The sequence below is a fragment of the Pan troglodytes genome, chromosome 4, assembly GCF_028858775.2.
Source record: "Pan troglodytes isolate AG18354 chromosome 4, NHGRI_mPanTro3-v2.0_pri, whole genome shotgun sequence".
Taxonomy (NCBI): domain Eukaryota; kingdom Metazoa; phylum Chordata; class Mammalia; order Primates; family Hominidae; genus Pan; species Pan troglodytes.
Window position 1 is genome coordinate 14,401,645 of NC_072402.2, and position 22,026 is coordinate 14,423,670.

Consider the following 22,026-nt stretch of genomic DNA (forward strand, 5'->3'; position numbering starts at 1 on the left):
CCTACATTGTTTATTAGAAAAAAAAAACTTTTTATTTGTAACATACTTTTAATATTGATTTGCTTTCTCTAAATTCTGCAATCCCAATTCCATCAGCCAAATCAGAAAATGACCAGTCCTCTCCCTTTCTGGCTTTTGTTTTCTGGAAGCCCAGGCTTCTTTGGGGGATTACAATTTGGGAGAAGAGAAAGGAGTAAATGTTGACAATGCAAGAGAAAGAAAGCCGTAAGTTCCGTGAGTTCCCCCCAGCCTGTTGAGGGGAGCACACGGGACTTACTGGGTTCCCTGAGTAGTACCCCCCTCCTCAGGCCCACTCTCTCATAGGTCCCAGAGAGGTGACTGGCTCTCCAGCAGGCCTAGGCAAGCTGAACCCTGGGCAAAGGCACTGGATTCTGCATGGGGCACAGCCAGGACACACTCTCCTTCAATAGGCCATGCAGGCCTGGGCCATGGTGAACTGCAGATTGGAACCCTTCTGCTTTCTGGGAGGCCCACAAACCCCTGGACTTTCATGGAGTCCTATGGAGGGAGAAGAGCAACAAAAATGACTGAAGATCAAGTTCAGAAGTTGGTTGTAGGTCTGCCCAGATTTTTTTTTTAATACGGAATTTGACATTTGTTGAAATTCAAGTTTTAGAGTTAGAGCCATGATGTTACAGTTCTTCCGTGGTCCCATGATTATTTACCTAACAAATAGCAGATGCTCAAAAACAATAAAGCTTGCTGAATGAGTTAAGGTAAAAATGTTAAAATGTACACATTATAAAATGAGAAGGTAAAGTATTTTCACTGTGTTCAGTAGAGCTTCCTGATACAAATGAGCATCCGAAATGGTAGAAATTAACACTCCTTCCAAAGTAGATTCTTTCAGACTGCCATAATGTTTTCCATACATAAGTGAATTTTATGAGGCATAAGTATATAAACCCACATAAGTGCTACTTCTTTTTTATAATTTCATTTTCATTTTCAGTTCAGGGGTATGTGTACAGGTTTGTTATATAAGTAAACTTGTGTCATGGGGGTTTGTTGTGAAGATTTTTTCATCACCCAGGTATTAAGCCTAGTACCTGTTAGTTGTTTTTCCTGATCCTCTCCCTCTTCCCATCCTCCACCCTCCAATAGGCCCCAGTGTGTGTTGTTTCCATCTATGTGTCCATGTGTTCTCATCATTTAGCTCCCACTTATAAGTGAAAACATGTGGCATTTGGTTTTTCAGTTCCTGTGTTAGTTTGCTAAGGATAATGGCCTCCAGTTCCATCTAGGTTCCTGAAAGGACACAATCTCATTCTTTTTTATAGCTGCGTAGTATTCCATGGTGTACATGTACCACGTTTTCTTTATCCAGTCTACCACTGTTGAACATTTAAGTTGATTCCATGTCTTTGGTATTGTGAACAGGGCAGCAATGAACATATTCACACAGGTGGCTTTATAACAGAACGATTTATATTGCTTTGGGTATATATCGAGTAATGGGATTGCTGGGTCAATGGTATTTCTGTTTTTACGTCTTTGAGGAATTGCCACACTATCTACCAGAATGGTTGAACTAACTTACACTCTGACCAGCAGTGTATAAGCGTTCTTTTTCTCCGCAATCTCACCAGCATCTGTTGTTTTTTGACTTTTTAATAATAGCCATTCTGACTGGTGTGAGATGGTAACTGATTGTGGTTTTGATGTGCATTTCTCTAGTGATCAGTGATACTGAGCTTGTTTTCATATGATTGTTGGCCGCATGTATGTCTTTTTTTGAAAAGTGTCTGTTGTAAAGAAAGCAAAAACTGACAAATGGGATCTAATTAAAATAAAAAGCATCTGCACAGTAAAAGAAACTATCCACAGAGCGAAGAGACAACCTCTAGAATGGGAGAAAATTATTGCAAAATATGCACCTGAAAAAATCTTAATGTCCAGGATCTATAAGGAACTTAAAGAAATTCACAATTAAAAAAAAACTCATTAAAAAGTGGGCAAAGGACATGAACAGACATTTTTCAAAAGTGCTACTTCTTTAAAGCTTCCAAAAGCATTTACTTTGCTTGTGGAAGACTTATCTTTAAGATATTATATCATACATTCTGCAGATATTGAAACTGAAATGTTTATCTAAACTCTTTTATTGGGACCCCTACAAAACTAACAAGGCAGGAATTTCAATTCGGCCAAGTAAAGGCTGAGAAGGGGTAGAGGTGAATTTCATAAAATTATCAAGTTAAAACAGAGTGAATCTAGCTATTATTTACCAAATATTGGATTTATCAGAGGCAGATACAGATTTTATTAAGCCAAAAGCTTATATACTCTAGGGAGACCACTTTGTAAAAAAAAAAAAATCAGTATGTATTTAAAGTAAAAAAAAAAAAAAAGTGACAAGATCCTGGTTACTTAGAAACTCAGGTACTTTTCCTCTGTGATCTCTTTAGGCATTTGACTGGAATGCTCTAAAATGAGAACAAAGATAGGTAAGGCACTACGGTGCCTTGGCTCACACCTGTAATCCCAACCTTTGGGAGGCCGAGGCAGGTGTATCACTTGAGCTCAGGAGTTCGAGACCAGCCTGGGCAATATGGTGAAAACTTGTCTCTACAAAAAATTAGCCACGCATGGTGGTGCATGTCTGTAGTCCCAGCTACTTGGGAGGCTGAGGTGGAATGATCACCTAACCCCAGGAATTCAAGGCTGCAGTGAGCCATGATCATGCCATTGCACTCCAGCCTGGACGACAGAGCAATACCTTGTCTAAATAAATAAATAAATAAATAAACCCTGCCTACCTTGCAAGTTACTTCAAAGATTAAATGAGATAAAAATGGGAGGACATGATTTGAAAAACATAACAAAAATGCCAGTATACCAGATGCTGTCATCACTACCATCACCACTAACAAAGAAACTCAGAATGCCTATGTTCCAGCACTGACAGCCATCTTGACTGACCATCCTGTTGTCTCACCAAAGACCCTTGGTGTCCATTATGTGCTATGTATGTATTATGTATAGATTCAGTGAAACCCCACAAGAACCCAAACTCTTGGAGAGAGAAGCCATGTAGATGTGTGACAGTCCCTGCCATGACAAAGGGCAGTTACCTGCTTTTCAGTCATGGCCTGTTCATACTCAGCCTGCACCACGTCAAGTTCCGCCTGCTTGTCATCCAACTCGGCCTGGGCTTTCTGCAGATCCTGCATGGCCAGGAGATGGCGATTCTCTTGCACCACCAAGTTGGCCTGCACAGGACACACACAGAGTGAAGAGATGGGCAGCCAACCTCAAAACATCCCACATTTCAGGGTCTGAGAACTCAGCTACACCACATGTTTATACCTTTGCTTTGTTCCCGCTCCAGAATCCTTTCAAATCACATTAAGTCCTGAACAAATCTTAATGTGAACTTGACATAAATGTGTATAAGCAGAAAGTTACACTTCATTAGAAAGGAGGTCAGCAAATATTTTCTTTAAAGTGCCAGATAGTAAATATTTTGGGCCAAGAGGCAAAATCAAAATTATTGTTCATGTACTTATTTTAAAACTATTTAAACATGTAAAACCTACTCTTATTTCACAAGCCATCCAAATATAGGTAGTGGGCTAGATTTAGCCCACAGGCCATAGTCTACCTAGATCAGAACACTGTAATATTAAATGTATATAGGTAAATTATAAAACATGCTAATATTGAGAGTTGTAGAAAAAAACAATATTTAGAACTATCTGCCTAGCAGGACTCATCACTGTTGAGGAGTAATAAAGGATGTAAAATGATTATTTACTGAATATAAATATCTAGGTTTTGTGTATCGTGGTGGTCTTGACATTGTTCCTGTCACTTTCATATATTTCTTGCCTTCTGGAAAGCATATTTGATACCTTGAGCTGTGACTAATTAAAAATGTTTATTTTAAAGAAGCTATTAAGATAGAATCAAAAGACTTAACCAAAAGCAATATTAGCAAAAGATGAGATGTAAAAAAGTAGTTCATGCCTAAGAAATTTAGATCCTTTAAAATCATTTTTGAAACCAAATTTTTCCCTTTTAAATTTACAAAATGTTAATATTGACTTTCATGGGATGACTAGAAGGCATATTCTTTCTGAAGTATTTGAGAAAAGATTATTTTTAAAACACTTTTGAAATAAATTATTTTCCTATCTCAAAACTTCAGGCTTCCAAATTTTGGCAGAATAAATCTTTAGGGAAAAACTCAAGAGTTCCATAATTGACTAGATCCAGTGATGGGCAAAAGCATCGCTTGTAAGTTACAATTTAAAAAGAACCTGACTGGTGGAACATTTTTTCCTCAGCTCTGCTGTAAGCTGCAACTGTTCCCATGGCTCAAAACATGGAAGGAAAAAGTAAGGTCACCGTGTCAAGCAACTTAACAACTTAAAGTCACCTGCTAATGACAAACTTTGCAAACCCAAAGATTTTGAACGTTTTCTAGTACTTTACTCACCAATAAATAAATAAATAAAATTTATATTAAATGAAGCTGTCAACAATTGCTAATCAAAATCCTTCAAACCCAATTAATTGCTCAACTTAGGACTTGTAGAACTCTGTGCAGGCTGCTTAAACCCTGTGAGCTTCAGTTTCTTCATTAAAATATTGAAAAACTAACTCCTAGGACTTTTTATGAGGATTAAATAAGATAACATATGTAAAATCCCAAGTCTAGTCCCCGGCACATAACATGAGTTCAATAAATAGTAGATGTTGTTACTGTTATTATCTATGTTCAATATTTAAGTTCTGCTTTTTTATAACATTCTCTTTATATGTACTGATACTGATTTCCATAAAGTTTTCAAGGAGAATCTCATTATAAGGAACTTGAATAGAATCTAAATTGCTATTGCCGTTAATTCATACTTGTTTGAATTTATTCACTACTAGAAGTCACTTAGCCCAACTACAAGGATTGCAAGATGAAAGATAACAGCTCCTCAGTGTGTCCATTACTAATTAGTGTCTAAGAGATTCCACCTGGAATTTAGGGAATGCCCTTGACCTCTCCTCACGTAAGAAGCAGGGGTTTGCAAGTGAAGCCCCTCCAGGAAGAAGGGAAGTTAAAGTCTTAGGTCTGAATTTCTTAATATATTCAACAGAACCACCTGGTGACAATATGCACTCACTGCCTCTTCTACTCCTCCCTACACAGTGAATGTGGGTCTGTGTAACAGCATGTATTTTTCGGACTGACGTAAGAGGAACCTGACAAGCTGAGTGGTCCAAGATGCTAGATACTTGTAAGAATATAAGAGAACAGACTTCTCAGAAAGAAAAGCACAGGTTGTAGGAGTAAATAAAAAGGTTCCCACTACTGATAGTGTTCCCTTCACTTCCTACTGCAGGACCCAGATTGTCTTGAGACAAGCTGAAAGCTGAAATGTGGATGGCATTGAACACAGGGGAAGAGATCTCATTGTTCTTATGCAAGCCTTGTTCAGAATGTCCATGTTTAACAATTTCAGCTATGTACTTAAAATGACAACAATAACAGAAAAAAACTATGCATCATGAACTTAACTGTAGTTCTCTTTAAGACACTATGTGGCCGGGCACAGTGGCTCACGCCTGTAATCCCAGCACTTTGGGAGGCCGAGGTGGGCGGATCACGAGGTCAGGAGATCAAGACCATCCTGGCTAACATGGTGAAACCCCATCTCTACTAAAAATACAAAAAATTAGCCAGGCATGGTGGTGGGCGCCTGTAGTCCCAGCTACTCGGGAGGCTGAGGCAGGAGAATGGCGTGAACCTGGGACGCAGAGCTTGCGGTGAGCTGAGATCAAGCCACTGCACTCCAGCCTGGGTGACAGAGAAAGACTCCGTCTCAAAAAAAAAAAAAAAAAAAAAGACACTATGCATGGTTACCCACTGGAAAAGTATGCAAAGAATGACCTGTACTTTTCACTTGATATAATGGTTCTAATTCAGTCAATATCAGATTGTACATTTTTGAGCTATGCTGAAGTCTTCAATAGTCACAATATCCATGGTGCCAGACAGCATGACATCAATTATTTGCTCTGAAATTCTCGGACTCAAATGACTCTTTGTCCCTTTAGGTTGTCCTGGGACCTCAAGAGCCTCAATTGCTGAATATACGGTCCTGGTATCACAACAAGTAGAAACAAAATAGAACTTGCAACTCTATGCCTGTCTTCCTGATACTCTTGATTACTTGTATGATGATTGTTAAGTTTCTTGGGTAGTTAACAAGTGTAAGTAGAATGTAGTTGATGATTAAGAGAGATGAGACTCATACAAAAGCAAAATAATCAACCAAGCCATGAGATATGATTTTGAGACATCAGCATTTCATTTTCAAAAAACACACTCTCCATTGCCTCTCCATTTGCTGAAGACTGACCTTTTAATGGTAGAGGAATATGCAAAAACGAAGCTTAAGGATTCAATTACACAAAGGAAATAAAAAGCATGTCTAAAAAGTCACATTAAATAACAAATATTCAGATATTCAGTTTCTTTCCTGAGAGACAAAACAAAAATGGAAAAGGGAGGAATACATCATGTCTTAAGCCAAGCTAAGACCAGCTTTCAGCATGTTCTGTCTTGACCCTACCTCACTCATAGGATTCTCTGGATAAAGATCTGAAATATCAGCAGAGGATTCTATGCTACAGTTTGCAGCGTTTTTTGTTTGTTTGTTTTTGTTTTTTTCGAGTTAACATTGTGGAAGAAAAATATCAAGCAGCCCACGATGGACCTGTAGGGAGCATCCTTGTAGAGAGTCTGTCCCTGCTTAGAGGCTCATATGGTTCCGATTAGAACAGGATTACAAAGAAGAAAGAAACATCCCATGCTTGGCCTTTCTATGCTCACTCTCCCCATGGGCCTGAGTATCCTAACACCAGAAGCCACAGGCACGTGTGCTCCTGTAAAGATAAGACGGGTCAACCTGGAGACTCTGCCCAGCCACCTTCACCCAGGTCTGCCTAGCAGGCTTACCTTCAGAGGCAGTACTTCTTTGTTTATAGAAAAGAAGGAAGCCATAGCTTTCGTCCAGGAACAAAGACCAGCTACATTTCCACATACGCGTTTAGCAGTTTCGATGTTATAGTCAGGCATTTCAAAGTAAGGACTCAAAAACTCTATCACCTCTTCATTGATTGTGTCTTTTGGGAATTGCTATGGAAGAAAAGAGTAAAATAAAGTCAAAACACTTCTTTCCATAAAGTCATACTTGCATCATGCTCTCAATGCCACTGAAACTACTGAATGACCACAAATGAATGAAGGGCATTATATTTTGTCACTATTTTAAGATATGAGGCAAAAGTCCTAAAAGTAAAAGTACAGTAAGAAATGACAGCAAAGAAGTCTGTTAGAGTACACTTTGTCTTCTGTAGAAAAGATACCAACCTTAAATAAATATAATGAGATCCAGGGAAAGAGTAAATTATTTAGGTGATGAACACTAATATGGTTATTAGAATTTCCAAAGCAATAAAGATTTTTTGTCATTAATCCTAAATGGATGATTTCAAACCCATAAAATCCACAATGAAAACCAAACACACCCAGGTGTATTCAGTCTGAGGACATACATATTTAGCATTTATCAGCAACTAAACGCTTAATACATTCAGACAGAAGTTTTATTAAACTCACCTAAAATGTGAAGATAATAACTTGGACATTAGGCTTTGAGGGTGATGAATTAATTTTTAATCATAGAACTATCAAGAATATGAGAGAATTATTATCTTCTGGTGGGATAAAAATTTAAAATAGTAACAGAAATGAATTAAGAATGCCTTTCTGCATCACAAAAAGAAGACTGACCAAACAATGAAATTGGATCTTTTAAAAGTGGTGTTTGATCATTTAAAAGAGGATGATTAAATGTTTTCCAAGCGGAAAGAAATTTAGCAACTAAATAATTTAGTGACACAAACCTTCGCAGAACACATAATGTATAGTAGAACACACTCGCATTCAGACCTCGTTTAATGTAACTCATTTTTATGAGACTTGAAAAATTGTAACCCAAAAAAAAGCCAGATGAATGTCTGGGAGCAACAGAAGGTCAGTGGTGACAATGACAAATAGCAAGGGAGAGTCCAAGAGCAGGGGCTTTGCCACCAGGTAAATGTCAGGAACGTGGAATCACTTGTCAGGATTCCATCCAAAGTCCAAGTCTATTGGCAGAGTCTCATAGCATAATTATCTGGGACAAGTCTGTTTGGCCCACTAGTTTCATAAGCTACTTATCGTTATAGCTGCTGTGTGCACCTCACCACAGGCCCCAGACATAGCAGTCACTTGAGCAATGCTGAATTGAAAACCAAAAGAAAGATGGCGCTGAATTCACAACTTGGGAAATAGAGGTGGACTGGGTATTCCCAATTAGTTGTTTTGAGATTTGAACATGAAAGAAAAGACAATAAAGCTTCCAGAAGAAAACTAGAAATCTGCCTTGGATGTGGGCAAAGATCTCCTAAACAGAACATAGAAAGCACTATTAGGGAAAATATTAAGAAATTGGACTACATTAAACCTAAGAATTTCTGTTTATCAAAAGACACCATTAATCGAGGGAACAACTAATGCCAGAAAGCAGCAGAAGATATTTGCAAACATATAAATGACAAATTAGTCATATTTTATATATAAGGAAATTCTACAAAGTAATAAAAAAAATTAACTGGACAAGCAACTCCAACAGGCACTTAACAAAAGAATTCCCCAGAGGCTCATAAGCCTATGAAAAGGTTGGGAAATGCAAATTAAGCCAACAATAGTAAGACACCACTGCAAACTCATCAGAGTAGCTAAAAGTAGAAAATGGTGAAGATGTTGAGCAACTTATACACTGCTGGTAGGTATATATACAGATCCATCAGTTTTGAAAACTCTTCAGCACTGCCTACCAAAGCTGATTAAATGTGTATAACCAAAGTCCCAGAAATTCCACTCCTGAGTATGAAACCAACAGGAATGCATACCTAGAGCCACCAAATGACCAATATTCACAGCAGCTTGATTTATAATAGCCATAAATTAATACTAAGCCCAAAATTCATCAAAAGTACAAGGGACAAACAAAATGAAGCATATTATAGTGTTTCACACTGGTGCTGGTTCAAACAGGCTTGTAAAAAATGATTGTTAAGTTTCCAAGAATTCTGCAAACTTGTTAGACTCCGCCATTATTAAAAATTAAAATATATAAGCTTACAATTAAATAAATGATATCTCAAACAAAGATTATAGTCAAAGCTCATAACTTGCTAATTCTTAGACTAAATTTGACTACCATCTGTGTTTTTGAGGTCATTTACAACTATTGTATCTACATGGTGGAAACACTACACAATGGCTGCTACCATGCACCTCTTCTCAACTCTAGATTCAGCAACATCATTTTGGCAGCTTAAAACAGCCATCATGGGAGTGCTTACACTATGACAAGACTTCAAATCAGAGCTTTTCTTTCTTTTTTTTTTTTCCTTTCTCCCTTAAGAATCAGTTGTTAAACATTTCTCACACACACTACAGCACATTTATATACTGGCAAACTATATAACAATGAAAAAAGAAAGACTGTCATTTGCAACAATAAGAATGAATTTCACAGACATGTTGAATGAAAGAGGTCAAAACAAAAGCGTTCATACAATATTATTTCACATATGCAAATTTCAAAACAGGCAAAGCTAATTATCTGGATAAAGGTAAGGATATAATTACCTTAAGGAAAGTTATTGACTTGGTTGGGGCACAAGAGAGATTTCTGGGGTCTGAAAATATATATTTTTCTTCCAGTGTTCACAAATAGGTATATACATATGTAAATATGCATCAAGTTATACATTTAAAATTTGTGCATTTATTCATGTTAAGTTCTATCTCATAAAATTAAAAAAGCTGTCAATTAATACTAAAAAATTACTACTGAGAAATGCAAAATACAAATATTTGTATTCATGTGAATATAATATAAATACATACTTATTGTCTTCTTAAAATGATTTTTTTAACTTTTATTGAAGTATACATAACACTGATGATGCTTTAATACAACTAAAATCTGTCAGGAAAAACTCTAATGCTTATAATGTTTTATATTTGAGACAGAAAGTTTTACTCTGAAAAAATCATGTATGTAGAGTGAGTTCTTTTTTTAGAAACTTATTCTACCAAAAGGACTCATACACCAGTGAAGAATGAGTTCCCTCTTAGCCCATCACCACTGAACTACCAACCTGTAAGTTCTGTAAAAAGTTCCCTGCAGTCATCAGTTTTAAGGATTCCTGCCAGGAGGGCATGGTACAGCTTTTTTCCAGGTCAATTTTCACAGCACTGACTTTCCTTTGAAACAGCAGCAGTACGCAATCCATGATCCGCATGATGAGGTGAGGGGGGCGGCCCAACGTGCGGACAGTGGCGATGTCCGAAGGCCTGATGGTCTGGGGGATGAAAGGAAGGATCACCCAACCTCAGATAGGAAAGCACAGACAAGCAAACCTTGCATGTCCAAATGCTGCTATTTCAACAGAGGACAGAAAACTGTTTTAAGTTAGATGCAGGCCACGGGGTCTAGATGCATATTTAATCCCAAAGAAACACCATGTCCCAACAAGTTCACATTTCCACTATTCAAACTAGCAGTGACAGGAAAGAAATGTTGGCGAGCAGATAAGGAGCTGTGACTTCTCTAAAAGTGCACAGATGGCTTTGTGCCAGAAAAAAGAAAGGCATAATCTGAAAGAAAAAGAATAGTCAGCACATAAGTAGATTTCGAGGTTCAAAGCCAGGAAAATTACAGTATTTGCGGTGCTTTTTTACTCATTAGCTATGTAGGTCAAGAATCTGCCTCTCTCTCTTAAACAATTCAGGCTCCTCACTGTGGACTGACACCAGAGGGTAGCCACAGGGCTGACAGATTGAATAATTAGAGGTTTCTTAGCTGGGAACTGACCTTTAAATGATGGGACTTGAGCAATATGAATTTTACTAAGCTCTCTCTTAGAAAAGTTCCATTCCATTTCTAGTATGTATACACTTACAGAGTAAATGATTTAATAGTCACATACACCTGTTTTGGTTGATAATAACTGCTCAATCACCTAAAACTCACTACGGAATAAGTATTGAAAAAGTGTTAAATGTAAGAATTGGAAACAATCCTATCTCTAAGACAAATAGTATATATTCCTTCCTTCCAGATCTTCAAAACATCCATCTGGTTTGTATTTGCATCCTTTCTATCAAAAGACAGTAACCAATGACCTTCTCATAAAAGTGAATGATTTTTTCTCCAAGGACTGAGGACAAAGAAAAAACACTAAACTTGGTAAATTAGGAATGTAATTACATACCTTGAAAAGGTTTGTATATATATAGTTTTGCTTTTGTTTTTTATTTTGAGACCTGAGTCTCACTCTGTCACCCAGGCTGGAGTGCAGTGGCATAATCTCAGCTCACTGCAACCTCCCCCTCCCAGGTTCAAGTGATTCTCGTGCCTCAGCCTCCTGAATAGCTGGGACTGCAGGCACGCACCACCATGCCTGGCTAATTTTTGTATTTTTAGTAGAGACAGAGTTTCACCATGTTGGCCAGGCTGGTCTCAAACTCCTGACATCAGGTGATCTGCCCACCTCAGCCTCCCAAAGTACTGGGATTACAGGCGTGAGCCACCATGCCCAGCCTGTTTTAATATATTAATACTAGCAGTTATGAAAGCCAGACAGCTGGAAGTTAGGGTGAATGTGTAGTAGAGAACTGAAAATGGCAAACAGACCTTTATTTGAGGTGCACAGTTATAAAAGAAAAGAGAAAAATAGAACAGCAGCCAGTGAGGAAAGTAGGGTAGGGTCAAATTAAAGTTATCTAAAATGTAAGGGCTAGGCATGCTTACTTTACTTTAGCTTTAAAAATAATTTTCAAACAGCAAGGTGCTCAGCTGTGTTAGATGCCCAGGTAAAAGAGGTTGGAGAGGGGAACAAAAACTCAACCTGTTTCACCTAAGCATTAAAGTCCTCTCTTTTCTGCAGGCCAAGAAATATGACTGTTATATAATCTCCTATATGCTGTGGCAATAGAACAGTTATCTAACATCTGGAGGTATTTTTTATTTTTGCTCTGAGCTGGTTAAAGTCACATTAATATCAAGATAGGAAGAGACACATTCTTTGCACAAGATTTGTTGTCTTATTTGTTGAATAGATTTATGTAACCTGATGTCAAAATGTTAAAGAGTTTGTACATACCTGGAACTTTCTTAGTAAAAGTGAGTCTTCAAAACTGGACCAGCCTTTAAGGTGTGGCCTAGTTCACTAAACTCATTTCATTTTCTCAAAATCCAACCTCTTTTGTAATTTTGCCATTGGTGTATTGCCACATAGTTTGATATGGTTTAGCTCTATGTCCCCACCCAAATCTCATCTCAAACTGTAATCTCCACATGTCAAGGGAGGGACCTGGTGGGAGGTGATTGGATCATGGGGACAGTTTCCCCCATGCTGTTCTCATGATGGTGAGTGAGTTCTCAGGAGATCTGATGGTTTCAAAGTGGCAGTTTCCCCTGATCTCTCTCCTGCCATCTTGTGAAGAAAGTGTCTGCTTCCGTTCACCTTCTGCCATGATCGTAAGTTTCCTGAGGCCTCCCCAGCCATGCGGAACTGTGAGTCAATTAAACGTCTTTTGTTTATCAATTACCCAGTCTCAGGTAACATCTTTATACAGTGTGAACACAGACTAATACACAATTGTACTGTTTAATTGCGTTGGAAGCCTGCTCAAACTCTCTCATTAATGTGCTACATCAGATCAGTAGTTCTTTATTTGGGTAATTCATAGACAGAAAACGTCGTATCTTACAGATCACCTACTCCATTGGCCTCAATGAATGAATGAGAGAATGTTGCCTTAGAAAGTTGATGTAACTTTTCCAACATTACATAGCTTATTGACAACAGAGTTGAAATGAGGACCCAGGACTCTTGGCCACCAGTATATGGCATTGCCCAACATTGATGAGTGAAGAGTGTGAGATGTCAAGCAGAATAGGCAAAACCTATAAAGAGCTAATAAAGTCTCAAGCAAAAAATATTACTTGAAATCACTCAAGTGGATAGAGCTTTCATCTGAACCAGTAGAGCATTTCCTTGCTGTTATTAGTCTTTTTAGCATTAGTCTGCCTCTTAAGCCCTAAAGTTGACATCTGTTATATCACGTAGATGCACCTGCAATGCAGCTTCTGCCTCTTCTAAAGCTGGTTTTGCTGCTTCCAGTTTTTCTTCGGCAATGGCTTTGTCTTTAGAGATGCTGTCCACAATGGCCTGGGCCCTGTCCTTCACCTTCTGTACCTCAGCCTTGACCTTTTCAGCAGCCTGTGCTTTCATTGTCACTTCTTTTAAGACCTAATTCAATATAAAGCAAGCAATACTTCACCAAACAGTATTAAACATCCAGCTGAAAATGCACATTTTTGCCTTGATTTGTTGATTTTGTTCACTTACCCAGTTTTTTTTTTTTTTTTTTTTGAGACGGAGTCTCGCTCTGTCGCCCAGGCTGGAGTGCAGTAGCGCGGTCTCGGCTCACTGCAAGCTCCGCCTCCTGCACTTACCCAGTTTTTTATACATAAAATTAAGAGTATTTTATTCCAATGGAAGTTAATGTATACTTCACTAGTTATAGCCAGTGAATATGCATAGATCATTAATACTTGTGAACTGAGAATTCAAAAGGAACGTGGCACATGTGTAAATGCCCACCCACCATGTCAGCTTTATCGTTGGCCACTTGTAGCTCCTTTTCTTTCGCTTCCAGTTCTTTACTCAAGGCTGCAACAGACTCTGAAGCTTCTTTGAGCTTTTCCAATCCAGTATTCATTCTGGGATTGAAAATCCAAGCAAGCAATGTTAAAATGTGTAGGACTTGGATGCAATTCTCAAGTACTGGTCCAATAATGAGTGGTAATGGTTATATCTGAAGATTGCATGTATGCAAGTAGCAAACCCAAGAGGGCTTAGCAAAAAGGATACAGATCCAGTCTTGACTCTAGACTGATAACATGTATGTTCTTTACAGACCACGTGCAAGAACAGCGAACCTGCTAGAACACACGTCATGAAATTAGGAACAACAGTAAGGCTAGAATCTGTATCACGCAGGAAACATACTTAATGACATTAGGCTAAATGACAATAGACTTCAAATGCTTAAAGCTCAGTCATGCAGGAAGGAAAATAACGCCTGTTTTTCAAAAGAGACAAATGAAGTTAAAAGAAGAATGATGTGGGCTTAAGAAACCAATTTAAAGCCATCAGAACAGCTGTAGGAAGGAACTAGCTGCCTGCCTGAACCTGAAATAACATGACCATAGAGATGGGAACCCTCCGATTCATTTCGTGTAATTGCCCACCCAGGGATTCCTTACTCTGGCTGATTCTAGCCACGCTCAGGAAGATGATCTGATCAGAAAAGCATAGGGCAGAGCAGTGACATTTGGAAGAAACTTCAGGGAAGCAGGGATACTCCTTAGGCAGTGAACATATGCATCAACCTGGCTTTTCCCTCTCAGTCACTCAGAAGGGATGGGAAGAGAAGGGCAAGAAGAGGGAAGAGGGGATGTTTGCATTCGCAACTCCCGTCCAGGTCTATTATTTCTATCCTGATGTCACTCAATATTATAGAACGCAGTAGGCCACATAAAAACCTGGCAATAATTTATCCTACTGGGCAAGGAACAGTCAATAGGCTCTAGAGGAGGGTTTCCCAACCTCAGCACCACGGACATTTGGGGCTGGATAATTCTTTGTTGTGGAGGAAAAGAACTTCAGGAAGTTTAGCAGCATCCCTAAGCCTCTACCCACTACATGCCAGCAGTACCCCTTCCCTGCCCTGCCGCCACAGTTATGATACACAAAAATGTCTCCGGTCATTGCAAAATATCCACCAGGGCAAATCTGTCCCTGGTTGAGAGCCACGGCTTTAATATAGCTTTGTATAAGAACATCACACTTACCTGTTGGCCAGGGTCTGCACCTCCACATGCTTTTCTCCATATATGAACTTATAGCCCTGAATAAAGGAGAGGTATGATTTGGGCGTCACGTGGGTAGAACGTCGGAATCTCTGAAAATAATCAACACACTTCTCAGCCACCCCATCCTGGAAGGAGCCCATGCATTGGACCACCTCCTTCTTGATTTCCAAACTGCAGTCAATATCATAGGAAGTGAGGAAGTGTTCAGACACTAGAGAGAATAAAGATGACAGTGTGTGAAATATGTATGTAAGTTACCCTTTTAAAAGTTAACTGTTTATTTCTAAAACTTAGACATTTCTTAGGAATGCAAACCATTTTTGTAGCCCCAGCTAGGTAGATCTGTGTCAGCATTTTTGGCCCCAGTCCTATAACATCAACAATTTTATTTTCTGTTGTACATATAAAACTATAAAAACACTTTAAGCCTATCATCACTCTTTGTTGCCTGGTGCTTGTGCAGAGACATCTCTTCTACACAGCTGCAGGTTCTGGTCAGCAGCCAACCTGTTTTATGGTTTACATCAGGACAAATGGTACAAATAACTCAGAAATCAGTGCCCACCTCGTACTCATATTTAACAATGCCATTTATTTTGTCACTCAGAACCTATCACACCCTTAGTCCACCCTGGCTCTGACTGCATTTGGCATGTGGAAACGCTCATCACTAAATTTTTTTATGCTGGAGTCATCTTGTTCTTAAATGTGGCAGCTGGTCATTTGTGGTCAGTTCTTATTTACAGTATTCTTTTAGAATGTTTGGGTAAAAAGTATCCTGTTGGAGACCTTTACCTTCCCCACAGTGCCAAATTGGGGACCAATTCTAAGACAGCCTTCCCTGCTATGGGAATAGGCTCATCAATCACCATGTACACTGAATGCCTGTTGCGGAGCCACCACTGCGACGGGTGCCATGGAATGAAAGAGGAACGTGAAACTTGGTCTCAACCCCAAGGAATTTACAAGCATCACACAAAATACGGTTAAAATTATCACAACCATTTCTATGTATCTCAGAAGAAACAACCTATGTATATAAGTATTGTAAAGAGAAATATGGTCAATAAAATGGGAGAGAAATGAATCAAGTAAGCAAGGCTTAAAAAGGCAAAGACATACAAATAGTACTTATCACCATCAGTACCCAATCACTAAATTAAGTTCTTAAGGCTGTTATTGTGGGGCTGTATTTACATTTATGTAAATAATAGAGACAATTCATCAGCTTCATTACAAAAACAGTTTACCATATACCAAAAGGCAATAATTAAGTCACATTTTCTCATATAAGTTAGCCAACCAGTACAAAGAACGGTTTAAACTCTAAGAAGTTCAAGTCTAGGTACTGGAACCATACAACAATTCATACTTATGATACATTTTGTGTAGGTGTTAACCACAATGGCTGCGATGTCTACCATGTGCCAGGCATGATGCTAAACGCTTTATTTGGCATTATGGGATATTCTCGGGGAAGTGCCCGCTTTCTGAAATCTTCCTTGTATTTATCATGTAATGATTTTCTTCCTTCTTATCTGAACAAACAGTATCAATAATGGTGACCTTATTCTTTACGTAGCAAATTGTCCTTTTGTCTCTCCAAAAAGTCAAAGAGAATAAAATCAGGAGGGATTCTAAGTATATTTTTCCACAGACCCAGGATCTCTGGTGCAGGAAAGGTTACAGAAAGAAGCAGAACACTCCCTCTTAGAGTGACCCGTGCCTGCTGAGATTCAGTCAAGAGGCCAGAAAACCCTTCTGACATCTTCAATATCCCATCACCAAGGCAGTAATGCCAGTTTTGGGGCTACCTCCAGGGATTTTACAACATAAAGCATATTTTTCTTTAAATGATTCATCAACAGATTCAGTCCATTTAAATTCATACATATAAAAAAACTCACTTTTTTTCCAAAGGTATTTAGAAGTTATTAAAATTACTACAAAATCCAGTATCAGCCCTAGGGGCTTCTTTAAATTAGAAAAACACATAATAATGTAATACTTTTATTTTATTGGAAATATTTCTTATGATCTAAACGAAATGCTAACACAAACGAATGATATATTTCTTTCTAGATGCAGCTGGAGGTAATAATTTAATTCAGAATCAATATCCTTAAGGCAACTAAAATAACAGTTTTTCTAGAAACCTTGTTGCTAATTTTCTAAAAAGAATAAATAACACTGAAATCCCTAAGTGTCTAAGTACTTCTAATACTCACAGATTGTATTCTTTCAGGATAACATTAGGCAGGTTAGTATTGGGTGTGGAGACATTGATTTTCCCAACAAGATTTTCTATTTATTGAAGAAAGAAACCATGTCTTATGTCTTTTAGTTCTTTTATCCATTACTATGACTAGCATAGTATTAAACATTTATGTAGTGTGCAGGCTGTAAACAGACTAAATTGGAGCTATAACCACAAAAATTACTGGTTATCAAAAGGTTTAAAAAGATTTAAATGTGCAGGTAAATTATGTAAAGCATAAGTGTTATAGATATAGGAGGTCCAAGAAAATGGGAAAATTTCAAATATTCCAAAGAGAACAAAGGAGGATTGAAGGATGTGATGTATCTTGATTAAGCCTTGGAGACTGAATAAATAAAAAAGATGGAGAAGAATATTCTTGGTAGAGGGACTAGTGTGAAAGGATAAGGATGATTAAAGCATGTTCAGAGGGAAAAGAGGTATATCCAAAGTTGAACTAGAGAAAGACTGCAAGTGATCAAGGCCATATTATGGAAAGATGATGAATTTCTACAGTCTGATCCATTCATTCAACGTCATAAGTATCAAACACCAGTAGCTGCTGAAATTGTGAACAAAGGATGTGTAGTTCTTGAACTCACGGGAGTTTTTAGTCTAGTAAGACATTAATTTAGTTTTTAGTCTAGTAAGCATTCATCAAATAAATAACACAACGAGGTACATAAATTACACACTGTGGTTAATCCCAAGAAGAAAAAGCACAGAGTGCTATGGAATGGATAACAGAGGACCTGGCTTAGGGGGGAAACGGAGGGAAGCAAAGGAAGATTTTCCTGAAGAGATGACATTTAGCTGAGCCAGCATTATCCAGACAAAGGAGGAGTGGGTGGGGAGAAATGGGAGGAGGAGAGCATTGCATGGAACACAACTGGGGAAAAAAAAAAAAAAAAAAAAAAAAAGAGCATATTCAAGGATCCAGGAAAACAGAGCAGGAAAGAAAAGGGACCTCAGGAGAGCCTGGGGAGGTAGGTAGGGTCAGCTCTTCCCAGCACGAAGGCCTGCTAAAGGTTGTGTTTTTTCCTAAGAACAATAGGAAGACATGGAGGTTTTAAGCAGAAATAAATGCAACTGTATTTGTGTTTTTACCGTTATTCTGTCTGCAATGTGAGATGGATGGGGGACAGGTGAAAGAGTTGAAGAGATCATTAGAAAGCTATTTGGGTTTTCCAGGTGAGCAGCAATGATAGCTTGGCCTAGGATGTCAGTGAAAGGGAGATGACTTGGTGATGGACAAGACTTGAGAGTTGGAGAAAAGGGGAGGTGTTGATGACAAAGGGGTCTCAGGTTGCCTAGTCTGATGAGCGATAATGGCCCTTCCTGAAAGGGGGAGACAATTTGAGTTTCAGACATTTTCAGTTTAAGAAACTTGTGAAGCATCCATAAGAATGGACCAGGCAGGCAGTTGAGTACACAGATTTCAAGCCAGGAGACAGACTAGACTGGAGAAAAAATTGATGGCACGTATTATAAAGGAGGCTGTGGACGAGCTTTCCTGGGGAGAGACTCTGGAGTACAGAATTCAATCTGTCTTGTGTCTGTTGACAAGTCTGTCTTGTCTTGAGTCTGTCCAATAACATCATGAAGCTCAATATGTACGTTCTGAATAAATGAACAAACAGATTAATGCATGAAGGTTGGGATATTTGCTAGCAACTGAGGATAAAGAAAGGAAAGTTTCTCTGCCCTCCATGTAATCTTGGTTTGTGTTGGTGTGATAAGATTTAAAAGAATGGGACAATGAGAAATTAACAAAGGAGGGATCAATAAGACCTTTGTCTACAAAAGAAGAGGTGACTGAAATAGGAACTTAACAAAAAGAGCTTCATATGTAAATCATCTTAATTTGGCATATTATAGTATCTGTCACCTGAAATTGTTATTTCTATTGTTAATACCTTACAGAGCATTTTATGAAGTACTTGCATATTGATAACTGTATTTCATAATAAACTTTAACGTAGCTCTGAAATACTCTTGATCTGTGCTCTGCATGTATATCCTACTTGAGTTTTAAAATCTTTTTTTTAAGGTCTTTTGTTCTTTTTATTAATTTCCTTCCTTTCATCAGTGACTTTTTGTATTAAGAGCTACATTCTTTTTTGTTTTTTTTTTTTCAAATCTTACCTCCAGTTATATTTACATTTTTATGGGACTTTAAATTTTAAATCACTGGCCTTTTCTCAAACTTCTAAGACAAAAGACAGAACTGTGCTGTAAATTTATATCACAAACATGTTAAAATATTCTGTGTTTAAAAGCCACAGATTGGAAAACCACTACTGTCAATAGTGAAGCGCTGAGAATAAAACTTCCCCAGTAGGTAAGAATTTGTTTTAAGAATAGGTAATTGATAGATAATCAATAAATAGATGATGGATAGATGGATGGATAGATAATAGACAGATAAAGATAGATGGATAGATAATGGATGGATGGATAGATAATTAATAGATATTTAGATAGATAATAGAGAGAGAAATACAGATAGATAGCTAGATAGATAGACAGACAGACAGACAGACAGACAACATAGGTTTCAGTCTCAGTACTGATCCCACTAACTTTTTCCACCTATGGCAACCCTCAACTTCACGCTTCTCAGTTTCTCCTTCTCTAAAGAGCAAGAGATGGGTTAATCAGTCATTCTCAGATGGGGTACCACAGAGCTGTAGAGGCAATGGTGAGGGCAGTAGAAGTGGGGAGTAAGAGGATGAGACTCCAGAATGCTTCCTCCAGCAACCCCCATCTACTTTTCACTGTTTTATCTACTAGGACTACTTGTAAGGTATTACTGGAAAATAAGGCTCTTCTGCATAAAACATTTTTAAAAATTTGAAAACTACTGTCCTGAATCAGGGTTCTCCTGATGTTCTGATGTAATAGGGATGAGACCTGGGTATCTGTTTCTTTTAAAATATCAACAGACAATTTCTCACCAAAAGCTTTCAAAAAAAAAAAAACAAACAAAAAGCTAAATGTATGCTCTCTAACCTCTCCTCTACTACTTTTATGTTCCAGTTTCATTTGCAAAGTAAGGAAGCACTAATGGTCCATGGCATGGAAGATCAGAAAGAAGCAGAAGCAGCAAAGGGTCCAGTCAGAGACCATGCTGGTTAACATCTTTTGTCAAGGACAGAAACCAGCAGAGAATTGCTGGATGATGTTTTCCTCTTTGATTCTCAGCATTGCAGCCTTGAGAAGGAAATGTCCAAGAGATACTTGGCTTTAACTACTCTTGGGCTGACAAACCTACTTAAAAAGAACACAAATGCTGTCCATGAGATTAAACTTCTGTGTCTTCCCATGACATCCTGGAGCCTGCCTGGAGATCCAGCTGAGGCAGAGCCTTCAAGCATCCCTGAAAGAACTAGAATCCTTGAACACATGTTATGCCCTGGCATAAACATTTCCATACTAACCAGCAACTAAAGCATCTTTGGGCCATCGGCTGAACCAGTCAATTGTGCATCCTGAAATTAGGGCAGGGAACTTCAAAGCTCTGTTTCGAAATTTCTCCCCCACTGGCGAGAAGCAGAGCACAATATGAAGGTTCTGTCGGACCCGACTCATGAAGTAGTCGTGCAGGTTCTCATTGGTAGGAAGGCACCTGGGGAATTCTTTTTTCATGACTGATGCCAGGTCGCTATTAATTTCATCAATTTCATCTCGAGCAAATAGGTTAGAGACCTTAAAAAGAAGTACAGGCATGCAAATTCAGTACACACATAGGAAAATAGATCAAAATGTAGAGCTTAATACACAGAATGTCTTTTCTCCATTTGTGTTCTTGAACTCACCTACAGAAAACTAATTGAAAGTTTTCAAGATGAAATACACCACATTTTAAAATAAATAAATGATTCTACTATTAACTGCAAAGTTGTAGCCCCGGAAAGGAGTAAATGGACATGCCAAAAATCTAATTAGCTTTCTTTCTAACTTCGCTCTTCTGTTTTTTTCATTTGTTATTGGAACATTCACTGATGTTTTAAATGCTTAGCTCCAAATTTTGATGGAGAGTTTTATTCTTCAAAAACCCAATAGAAAAACCCATCCTTCATACTGATCACTTAATACCCATCCCCAATAGCACTTATTCACACCACTAACGGAAGAAAACATGTAGAGCTCTAAGCTGGAGGAAATCTGAAGGGATAAAACACATAAAGAATAAATGAGCTCCTACCTCACCTGATGATAAAACATTGTTCATATATTCCAAAAATGACTCATCTTTAATCTCATTGTCTGTGAAAATAAAAGTGATTCCTTTGCCTTGCTGACCAGCTGTTCGATACAAAACCTTCAGATCTTCCATCAGATTTGATGTGTTGTAGGATCTAAAGGAATATTTTCATTTTGTCATTAGCTAAAATATTTTCATGAGAGGGAAAGAACCGTGTAACAACGCATTATACCATTTAGCTAACAAAAAAATGCTGATTTTGTTCCATCGTATACGTATGTATTCTATATGAATGTTACTGGTTAATTTTTAAAAATCCACATTTCATAAAACATTATAATTAATTAATGTTTCTACATAAAAAACTATACTGAAAAGTCAACCTGGAACAAAAATAGAATTTTTATCACAACCAAATGTCATTACATTTCAAAATGTATCTTTCTGAAAATTTTTTGACAATGATAAAAGTCAAATTCAATTATTGATATTTGATTGGCAATTGGTATTTGAGATGACAACTCATAAATTAAACT

The 22,026-nt window shown here is 38.0% G+C and overlaps 1 protein-coding gene across 3 annotated transcripts in view; it reads right to left on the reverse strand.

Moving 5' to 3' along the window:
- DNAH5 (dynein axonemal heavy chain 5) overlaps window positions 1–22,026 on the reverse strand; it is a 327,271-nt gene that overhangs the window by 65,640 nt on the left and 239,605 nt on the right. For all 3 annotated transcript variants that reach the window (XM_016952957.4, XM_016952956.4, XM_054684178.2), the window contains exons 54-61: window positions 21,491–21,644; window positions 20,724–20,991; window positions 15,006–15,237; window positions 13,757–13,871; window positions 13,222–13,398; window positions 10,240–10,443; window positions 6,980–7,159; window positions 3,096–3,233 (exon numbers count right to left, since the gene is read on the reverse strand). In XM_016952957.4, the coding sequence (XP_016808446.4) occupies window positions 3,096–3,233; window positions 6,980–7,159; window positions 10,240–10,443; window positions 13,222–13,398; window positions 13,757–13,871; window positions 15,006–15,237; window positions 20,724–20,991; window positions 21,491–21,644 (1,468 nt within the window). The remainder of the gene's footprint in view (window positions 1–3,095; window positions 3,234–6,979; window positions 7,160–10,239; window positions 10,444–13,221; window positions 13,399–13,756; window positions 13,872–15,005; window positions 15,238–20,723; window positions 20,992–21,490; window positions 21,645–22,026) is intronic.